The 11549-nt window shown below is 34.9% G+C and overlaps 1 protein-coding gene and 1 non-coding gene across 2 annotated transcripts in view; one reads left to right on the top strand and one right to left on the bottom strand.

Moving 5' to 3' along the window:
- Positions 1-841: 841 nt before the first annotated feature.
- The window catches only part of LOC149078487 (neuroligin-4, X-linked-like), a 191378-nt gene continuing 180670 nt past the window's right edge, over positions 842-11549 (bottom strand). The window contains exons 5-6 of the mRNA XM_089240603.1: positions 9141-9259; positions 842-2410 (exon numbers count right to left, since the gene is read on the bottom strand). Of these exons, the coding sequence (XP_089096729.1) occupies positions 1905-2410; positions 9141-9259 (625 nt within the window). The 3' untranslated portion in view covers positions 842-1904. The remainder of the gene's footprint in view (positions 2411-9140; positions 9260-11549) is intronic.
- Positions 10662-10733, top strand: TRNAA-GGC (transfer RNA alanine (anticodon GGC)). Its single transcript has one exon. It is a non-coding gene; the product is annotated as a tRNA-Ala (tRNA).

Raw genomic sequence — 11549 nt, 5'->3', positions numbered from 1 at the left:
TACATTAAAACAGTAACGTAATTAATAGAAATGGTGCACATGATCAGAAACTTGAAATATTTTACAGTTTGATTGTAATTGAATCTCCCGACCTCTGATACAAATTAAAAAACGCACATTCGTCGGAGCTCTGGCGTCCATATCATGCCGTACCAATATGACATCATCAGCCGGTTAACATAAACTTTATAATTGGTTATTAATTGCCACAGTATACACATTTATCCATGGTTCCATCCATAATCTCAGTACAGAAAACGTAAGTGGTTCTAACTGATATGTTCGACCAAGCACTTGTCAACGCTGACAGCCTTGCTCAATTCTTTTGCCCATGCTTCAATCCTGTTTAAACTGTTCTGGACACGGCTTGGGTTCCCGACTACATCCATTAGTTTCACGTCATTTGCGATTTTGCTAACAATCTCATCGGTACGCAGATGAAGTTTATCAATAGTTTTGAAAAAAATTCTGGGACATACGACGCGTTCTTGAGGGACTCCAATTGTGACACCTGGCCTATCAAAAAATTACCTCTTCACCATAACCCGTTGTGACAAGGCTTTCAACGACGATTATCTCCAATTCAACAATTTGCCCCTAATCCTAATCTCGTGTAAATGTTTCAAGAGTCTATCATGTTTATCGCGCGATCGAACACATTTTGGAAATAACGATAGGCCAAGTTGACATTTTTGCCTCTCCCAAAGCCCTGGTCACATTATAATTGAAGCAAACGACGTTAGTCTCACATCATGAGGCACTAGCATAATAATTTTTTTTTCATCTTGCTCCATGATCGGTGAAAATTTAATCAAAAGATGAAAAAAAAAATCAAATCAACTAACGATAGAAAACACTTTTTATTTGCAACAACGGACAGCTAATACTTTTTCATATATGCACATTTTTTTTTTATCTTTTTTTATGCGCCATCTGCAGTTTTTGACACCAGTTAGAATACAATATACATTTGCGTTAACCTTGCGCAAAACTTCAAATAAATTTCCCATTTTCAAAGAAATCAAAAGAAAATCATTTAAGGAAATCATCTGTCAAAATGAACATTCTCGTTTGATTATTTGAAATTCTTCCAATTATTTCAGAAAATATAATCTTTTCTTTGGAGCACTCACGACCATTGAGCAGAATACGTAAATGCATAATCATCATGCAATATTCATACTCCACACTCTTGATTGTAATTTCTTTATTATTTTTTCTCTTGCTGAAATGCATTCATCAGAACATGTATTTTTGATTTGATTAAAAATTACGATTTTTTCCTTTTTTATTGCAACCTCGATTTCACTGTGTCCAATGATATACCGATACAGTCATATACATCAATGGAAAACATCTACATCTCCATTCTCCCTCCGACCTTTTGACATTGGAAAAAATGATAGAATTTGAAGTAACATCGTCGATTTTAATATAAAAAAAATTCAGAAAGAAGTAAAATGTATAGTTATAAATCATCAGCAATTATAAAAAATTATCAAAACTGGCTGAAATAAAGATAAAATTTCAGAATTTACTCATAATTCTAATTATTTCAAGTGTCTGAAACCGAAACAATACCGTTGGGGGGGGGGGAAGCTGTACAATATGAAAGAGTAAAAGTTTTTCTTTGCTCTTTTTCAGTTCGTAACGAATAATATTCTGCAACGATATTTAGTGCAGAAAATCGCAAAGATCAGCGCTTCGTCTTTATACTGCTTAGCAGTAAGTAAATAAGATCATGCAATTCATACCACGTTGACACCGAAGAGCTGTCCGATGGTGATTGGCAAAATTAATCGAATCGATAGCTCGAATGTTGAACCCGGCTCTTCGATTTCAATATCTATGCTCTGTCTCTCACCCGCTATGTTACCTATATATGCATTACGTGTTGCCCTCACCTAGGTCGTGTCCTTATAATCGTCCATGTGTCTCGGTATTGTCCTCTCACGATTGTAATAGACACCGACAAAAATAATTATGTTCAATATCAGCAGCGAGCAGCCCACGCCGATAGTGACAGTCAGGGCCGTGGAATACGCGCCCTGCTGAAAAATCATCGCGAGAGTGTCAGTGAAATTCAGGGTCTTGGATTCTTGTTGAGAACCCGCCCTCGTCGTTGCCGACGTCGACGAAGGGACGCTGGTGTTGGTGACCAGCAAGAGCTGAGCGTTCATCGTGGTCGTCGCCGGTGGAGGAGGCGGCGTCGACGGCAGGTACGGCGCCGGGTCGGAGTGCGAACGTTGCCTCACGATGCCGTCGTAGGTACGAGGATCGTCGTAATCCTCCAGAAGGTGGTGCCTTCCAGAAGCTTCGGCTGCTGCCGAGCGGTGAAGAGTCGGTATGAGGTGTAACCAGAACGACAGGCGGTGTGCGTGGTAGTGGTCTCTTATCCTTGGTTTAAAACCTGAAAATAAAAGCAAAAATGAGATTAATAAAAACTTAACATAAAACATAACTTCGTAATGAATCTATAATTCAGAATCTCAGAATTAAAATATCAATTGTTTCTCACCAACTTAGGAATGCTTAAGAATGTTCATTTTTTTTTTGAAGTGAAACTTCTTTTTAGCGACAATGTGAATTTTCAGATCCACGTCAGAAAAACTGAACCGGAGGAACTGAAATAATGTAAGCTTACCTTTTTCCCTTAGAAATGGTTGCCTAAAAATCATTTTCCGGTTTTTGTCAGACAAAGACAGCTTACTAGCTTTTCCTAGCCCCCCCCCCCTTCCGATATGACACCGCTGGGATTGCAAGACGTCCCGTTTACAGATGGTAAGATGGGCGATGCACACGGTTTGGAAGCAAAGAAAATTGAGTTAGGACAAACGTGGGAAGTAGTGAATGTTCTCACGCTTCGATATCTTACGACCAGTAGAAGATACATGTGAGGCAAAGTGAATGTAGTCCTGTCAGAGCAGATATAAACAATCTAGAAGTTCCATTCCTATCACGCGAGATTGGTGTTGAAAGCTGACCGCTCATCCAGGATAACAACACATGTCGTTGCCCTCACATAAGCACCATGAATATGCAACTTTTGCGGGGAATAGAACGTGTGAAATTATATTTGAATTTTTATTCTACCCATGTTACCCAATGGGAGTTGTTTTCCAAAATAATCTTGTAATGTGTTTCAATAGGTAAACTCACTGTGATTTTGGCAACACCTGGGACACACTACTATGACGTGACGTATAACCACGTCATGTCAATTTGCAAGGATTATATCAGACATTATACGGTGTGCACACTAGTCTGATGTTTTAAGAGATGCATCAAGGCCAAACACACTACGATGACGACTTTGTGAAATCTTATTCGTAGAAATTCTGTGACGAGAAATTCCTACGTCACAGAATTTTCTTCTCGGACATGACGTGAAATCACGTCACGTCAGCATAGTATGAAAATACATAAATTATTTAAAAATAAATTCCAGATATAGTAGAAATTCAGAATTACGGAAGAAAGAGAATTTTTTAAGAATTAAATTTTACAAAAAAATTATATAAGAATTGGATACAGTGAAATATCGGTTAATAATGTTTATTCTTCTTTCATGAGCCAGAACCATGTACGTAGAATCATTCTATTTTTTTACTATTTTTCTATACATTATTTCTATTTCCACACCAATTATTTTAATCTATCATCAAAATAGTAGCAGTGAATGCGGCAGATTTTTAGCCAGGTTTTGGATACTTAATATCGTAGCTTTTAGTTATTTTTCCGTTTTTCCATTAATAATATAAATAAATAAATTTATAAATATTATAATTGCCTTTTTTTTATGTCTATTTTGGATATTTTTAATGCCTGAACTTCCGGGCTCTAATAATAACATGACCAACAGCCATCTTTTTTTCAGGATTCGATCAAAATTCGAAAAGCAATGTAAAAATAATAAAGAAGATGTGAACTTACAAATAGTGACATTTATATTTTATGTATTATAGACAGTATTGAAAAATGTTATATCCTATTATATTTTTCTCTTCTGTCACCTCAAAAGTCTCAAGTGTATTTTTTCCCAGGAGATCATAGCTCTCAGCAATTTATCTCCATCAAACTTCTGTGGGTCGTTCATCGCACCTTTATTTATTATCCATTAACTGTAACCGTTTGTCACTTCAACGTCTCGTCGAGTTCATTTGCTTCGTGGAGAGTTTCGACTGGAAAAACAGTCCTCGAGCGCCATCGTCTCTCTTCTTCTTACTTACTTACTTAGTTCTTTCTAATCTAGCGACTCATTGTGAAAATAAGTAGAAGGTGATTCTCTAATTAGAATCTTTTTGAAGCTCTTCGCTGCTCGAGAGCCAATCAATGACAGCCAATTAACTGAACACTTGATTGAGACACGAGAGTCAAGGAGGAAACAAATAAAAAACATTACCTCGTACTAGAATATTATGACCGGGATCCTTGACGAGTCTGGCTTTCAAACACAAAGCTCTTTTCTTAATTTTTCAGTCGATTTTTTTGACCGGTCTTAGAACAGAAGAGCGATATTTTGACGTTTGGCGTAATGAGTAATAATTTCTCATTTTTAAAATTATACCTTAATGAAGATCTTGTTTCTAGACATGATCATTTAAAAGAAAATTAAGTATTGAATCGTTGCAATGCTTTAAGATACGCTTTAATCAATGAAACAAAATCTTAGGGAAGTTTTCAATATTAATTATGTGCAATAATTAAAACTGCCATTAAATTTATTCTGAAGTTTTAGAAAAGTTTCTTTTACAAATTAAATTTTCATGTTGAGATTTCAAGACTTTTTTACTCATATAATCTATAATAACTCAAACGGATCACAAAATAAACCCCCTATCTTCACATTTCTGATAATAAATGAACTGGATGATGGTGTCTGATTGGCGGAGATGTATGAAATCAATAGACTATCTGGATATTACGTGAATTTGAACTTCAGAACAAAGTGTCGTTCTCTCCACCGGGAATCAAACCCAGAACTTTTTGCATTTATTGGCTATTATACCACAGAGGGACGATCGTTTTTCCCTTTAAAAAACGTACAGTAGCGTGACTTGCTGAGTAGAGACATTCAGCTGCTAATGACCTACAAGTTGTGGCTAACCTCGAACATTTGAGGTTAAGAGAGACCGCAGTCTACTCAGCAAGTTCCGCTACTGTGCGTGTTTTAAGAGGAAAAAGATTGGCTCTCTGTGGTATAATGGTCATTACACTGGTCGGAGTGCGATTTCCAGTGTAGAAAATGTTACCTTTTCCCATGTTTACCTCGGAATAATATACAGATAGCCCAATTGACTTCAAATAAATGTACTATTTGATGTTTCAGTATTTGATAAACTTGCTGCTGGAAGTAATGAATTTTTTCGATCGAACGATCGGAGAAAATGCATTTATTAAAACTTAATTGAACTGTATGATTAGATAGAAATACTTCTAATATGAAAATTCATAATCTATGGGTTCTCATAAAATTGACAGTGGATTTTTCAGTATCTCTAGGATAGGGGCATTCCGTCATTTCTCCAAGACCGAAATCGTTGATAGTTTAAATCCAATAATTCAAATTTTCTTGAACATGATCAAACAATTCCCTAACAGAGGAATAATTAGTTAATGACAAATACTACTTTTACTTCAATGAAGAGAAAGGAAAAGAAATCAGTTCTTTCACAAGATGATGGATGGAATTGTACTTCATACAAAATAAATGAAAATTTACTTGGCTTCGATATGTTAGAGATAACAATGCTTTTTTTATTCCTTTCAACCCTTTTTCCTTCACCTGATAATAATTTTTTTGTTCAATCTTTACTCTATTTCTTTGGTTTCCACAAATATTCTTGCAAAACTTTCATCATGGTTAATTTACTTCGGTTTTCTCGACCGTTTATTAAAAAAATAAATCAAGTACATAATGTTAATGAATCATATTTGATATTTAAAACTCGCTTGAAAATTTTAGAATTCAAGTTCTTTTTAACACGCTCTAGATTTTAAAAAAAAATCCTAACAACATTTATTTCGTCAACTGTGCAGGCTTCAAGAAGAAGTGCTGGGATCGGTAGGGGGTTATGAACTAGCAATAAAGTTTACTGCCTATATATTTACATATATTCAATAACAATATATACTATACAGTATATGTTCTGTACTATATTCAATAACAATCTTTATCCATCAATGTAATTTTCTAAAGGCTCGTTCCAGAAGGCATTCTCCTGTAAATTGTTTGAAAGAGCATGATTCATTCATTGCACACTAGCAACTCCGACCACCATATATCCGTACGCAAATTTAATCATTATCCTACGAAACTTGTTAGAGATGAGTCTGAGGAATTATGAATATAAGACTCCCTACCTATATTAACCCTTTCTCATAATTTTTTGGTGGCGATTTGCGTAATCTTGTCATATACACGCTGTAAATCAGACTCGTATGCAAATATTGTGAGAATTTTCATTCCTCTCAATTGACACACGTGCGATTTAAATCATAGAGTTCTTAAGACCAAACATTTGAATTTCTAAACAGGAAAATACGAAATAAATTTAAAAATTCAAATAAAGATGTTTTTTACATTATGTACTCGCATTTCCAAACTCTGAAAAAATTAGTATAATACATGTCAAAGATCTTGTGGCATACTAGTGTGTGTTTGATTCGTGTTAAATGAGATACTGCAAAATGAGAAATTTCCGAATTTTTTTCCGGCCAGGCAGAACACAAATTTGTTTCGAATACAGTATACATGCACATATTTTTTTGTTATTGTATTTCTGTTTTTCAGCCTTTCAGGTACTTTTGAGTACATGTTTAAATTTTAAGTAATTTAAATATGTATATATGTATCGTACTGGTATAACGAATCTTTCATTTTTTTAATCATTCAGTCGAAAAACTTTCCAATATTTCAATCCTTTACCTTATAATATTTCTTTTTGCCCAGCTAGCTCTTGATAATCTTCGAATAATAATTACTGGATATTCATCTATTATCACAATCAAGGCTTTGAAATCCATGGGTTTGGTCTGTAAAATCTTTGCCGAACATGGAGTTTCTTTTATGCCAAACGATACTTTTTAAATATTTCTTTAAATTATTTTTTTCGCCTTCGTCATGACATAAGTTAATTAAAAAGTGAAAACTTGCCGGTCTTGCACGTTTATTTTTCATTAGCCTTCGTGTAACTAAACAATGCACTATCTATAATGTGTAAGAGCACCATGTGTGTCGCAATCTTATTTTTTAATTAACATTTTGGTGGAGATTTGCATAATCATGCCATATATACATGGTAAACCAGACTCGTATACAAGTATTGTGAGAATTTATATTCCTCTCAATATGCAACGTGATTCAAATTATATAGTAATTTTTATGCAATTTTTTGTATGAAATAAATATTTCTGCGAATTTTGAAAACTTTTATACAAAACTTGATAAATCCTGATTTTTTTTATGACCATTAACAGAAATAATTAAAAAAAAAAAGGGAAAAAATTATAAATTTTTTTGTTACAAAGGTTTGTTTTACATATAATTTCCTAAAATCATACTTACTAACTGTTTTTATAAATTAAGTTAATTAATTTACGTTTATTGAAAGTCAATTAATTGGAAAATTACAAAGAAACACAATTAATTAATTATCAGCTTTTTGGAACTTTTCAAAAATATGTTATTTAAGTAACTACTCATCATACACAGGATGTCGTGTAAGTACTGATGCAGCCTTTATCTCATCCATCGTAGAGAGGTATAGTTTCGATTCAAAAAAATGCTCAAAAAAGGCGTTTAAAAGTTACCCTGTACCAGTTTTGAGAGTGAAAATACAGTGTGTAACAAAATAAAAACTCTAAATTTACATACGTTTACCCCTGCCTTCTAACTTCTAGCTAGAATGTTGTAGCCCTCCATGTCTCTCTCCCGAAGCCAACCAAAAAATTCTCAAGTTTCTAACTGCGACATTCGCTGATATATTCGAATTCGAAAATCGGAGAAATATCAGGACAAGAAAATGAGAGAAAGAGCGTCGTCCATCACATTTTGCTGTTCTTTCAAAATAACTCTACTTTGGTTTTTTTTTTGGTTTTTTCAGATATCTTAGAGAATATTTCACTTAGAAGCATGGCCAACTTTATAATTGGAAGTTTACAAAATTGGAGCGTCTAATTTATTTTTTTTCATTTCGTGACACACTGTATTTTGACTCTCAAAACTGGTACAGGATAATTTTTGAATTCCTGATGAGCATTTTTTTTAAAAATTAGAATCACACCTCTACGACGGATGGTTAATGAGATAATGATCGCATTATCACTTACAGGACACCCTGTACATACTATATAAATTATGATATTAGTCACGAATCGGAAGAGCGGTGAAAAATGTGTTGAAACTAAACATCTGAATTTCGAAACAGCACGTTACGAATGAGATAAATGGAAAAAATTCTAATAAAGATAATTTTCGCATTATATGTGCTCGCATTTCAAAACGCTGACAAAAAGTTAGTATAATAAATATTTGCCTCGTATCATATTCAACCATTGATTATGCGCATTTGATACCTAAATGCATAAAAAAATATATCTCACGAGGTATTAATTCCAAGACCTTTATGATGGCATATATACTCGGTATTCTGTCGTAATGGGTCTTATTTTTTTTTCCATCTTATCATATTATACTGAATCCCATCAGCAGCATTTATGGCCAAAAAGGAATCTGAAGCAAATGTGTGCATGTACGAGTACGTCTTTGAAACGGGAGATGCGTAATCTCTCTCGTTAATAACATACCATCTACTCTAAGTGAAAGATATTTTTCTATTATGTTGCAGATCAACACAAGATTCACTGCGATGTCTGGCGCCTCTCAGATGTTTGCTAAAAGGTTATTTCAACAGCGAAGAAATTATGTAATGCGTAAATAGAAAAGCGTTCGCCCCCCCCCCGAATCTTTATCCACATTTTGTCGATCTATTTCTATTTTTAGTAATGGTATTAACTCGCTTTTATCCTCGCAAAATTATTCTCTCTCTCTTCTCATCTCGATTCCGTTAATTATCATAATAAAGTGAGATAACTTTGTGCGGGAGAAAGAGTATAATTTAAGAATGTTATTTTCTTACCTATAGATAAGTATTTCTGTTGAGAATCGTCGTACTCAAGCCAAATCACTTTCTCGTGTTTTGTGCGAAATTTCTCCGATGATCCAGGAGTCTGCTCAGATGGGCTTGAATTCGGATCGCTAGTGAAATAATGAATATCACATGAAATAAATATTTTTAAGTTATTATTATTATTATGAGACTATTCAGTATACACATTATTTTCCGTGCATTAATTTTTCCAAATAAGAACGATTATGAGGCTTTCGGCATAGACGTCATAATCATCACTTTGAGAGGACAAGCATACGGAATCCCCATAAAAATTATTGTTAAAAATGATAATTTCACTGTGGAAAAAATTTGATTGAGTGGAATTTACGTCAATAATTTAAAAAATTCAAACAAATTCAAAAAATTTTTGAAATCTAAGTTTCTAAGACATAAGAAACTGAGAAAAAATCTATACATAATGTATGGGGAAAGCCCAAAATAGTTTGAGAACTGGCCGGCCGTTTGGCGTGTTGGCCAATTTCGCTGTAAATTGACAGGGTTTAATCTTTTTTGCCAAGGTTAACAGCCAAGGTTTAATCTTTTCTCGATTTCGGTCTTTAGTTAGCCAGTTCGCAAATTCGCATGGAGTGATCAGCCAAAGTGAGAGAAAAAAAGTATGGTATTAAATTTATTTATTTACTTATTTTTTTTTTATCATCACTTGTCGCAAAAAGGTGAACTATGACATTTCGAATTGCACAACAGACCAGAAGCGATAGATGTACTGCCTACTGAACCGTCTTATATTAACACCTTGAAGCTTGGCCAGGGATCTGTCAGACCAAACGCAGGCTCTGTCCCTTCTAAGCCCTTTAGCCGTTTGGATTGGACCATGCTGGGGATGGCCAGGAATCTTCAGCCACTTCGCAAAATGGCCAAGCAAAGCAGAAAAACCACTTGTCTTTTCTAATAATCGGATATAGGCCCAACACTCGGCCAACGCGTGAAATGGCCGGCCAATTCATTAACTGGCCGGACTTCAGGCTTTAGCCGTAACATACGTAAAAATTGATTTTATGTTTCTATAATTCTGGATTCGTGGTTCGAGACCGAACTTCGCCAAACTTTTTATATATACCAAACGGGACCCAACTTGAACGATAGGTTACTTAAACATTCGCCAGAGCTGGGTAAATGCACGAGATAGTCGACAAACCATCAGGCAATAATGGTATGCATATAGAAATGTCCTCTCCACCACTTGTCAATACAATATTCATTGAAAGACTGGTTATTTGTAGAGATGAAGATTACAAGGAAGAAAATTCATCACTGCCCCATTTTCTTCCTTGTAAACTTCATCTCCACAAATAACCAGTCTTTGAATGAATCTTGTATTGATAAGTGAAGAGGACATTTCTATATGCATGTGGCCATCTGGTTGGCCTATGTCATTCACGAGCTATTAGTTGATTGTGTTGACGCCGTCCATGTACGGTGCCTTTCAACATATATATATATACGCTCCAAGGGTGAAATATTCTATCTGCTTCCATAGCTTAGATGGTAGAGCACTCGTCCGGCAAGCGAGAGACCGGGGTTCGAGTCCCCGTGGGGGCAGTGATTAATTTTTCCTCCTTGTAATCTTCATCTCCACAAATAACCAGTCTTTCAATGAATCTTGTATTAACAATGGTATGGCTGCCCAAAACAATGGATTTAGGAAAGTTTGTTTTGGCTACTTTGGTTCTCTAACCATGTGTTTCAGACATGATTATCCCTTTACAATGGCATGCTTTTTCTTTGATGTTCCAATATATGGAGAAAATCAGACTGCGCTGGGTACTTTAGCTAGTTAAATACAAAATAATAATGCAGACCTACTTTTTAGTAGGATACGCATGCGACAACACTGATTTCATCTTTTTTATTTACATAAATAGGAATTCACTTATTTCGAAAATATGTGAATGGTGTGAATTCATGTCTCGATACTACCTTCTGACATTCAAATGAATATAGGGTGTTTCAAAAAGAATCACCCTATTTGAAATACGTATATTTTGAAAAATATTGAACACATAGGCACTTACGATTAATTTTGTACCACATGGCTAATCATAAAAGTTTTTTTACAATCCAAATTAAAGGTGCTCAATATGCCCACCTTGGGATGCACGGCATATGTAATCAAATTCGTTCATCCCAAACGTTTGCGAGCATGTTTGCATCCAATGCTTCCATGGCTACTGTTATGCGTATCTTCAGTTCGGCTAATGTAGCTGGAAGGTGAGGCACATAAACGTAATCTTTTTTAAACCCCAAACAAGAAGAAATTGCACACTGTGAGGTCCGGAGATCTTGTATGCCAGTGATGTTTAACTGAATCAACAGGTCTCGAACGGCAGAGCAGATCCATCGTTTAGGAATGCGATT

The sequence above is a fragment of the Pholcus phalangioides genome, unplaced genomic scaffold (genome assembly GCF_987345545.1).
Source record: "Pholcus phalangioides strain wild (caught in Gottingen) unplaced genomic scaffold, Ppha-v1.0 ptg000013l_1, whole genome shotgun sequence".
Lineage (NCBI taxonomy): Eukaryota > Metazoa > Arthropoda > Arachnida > Araneae > Pholcidae > Pholcus > Pholcus phalangioides.
The sequence above is the reverse complement of the archived record's forward strand: the minus strand, read 5'-3'. Positions and strand labels throughout refer to the sequence as shown.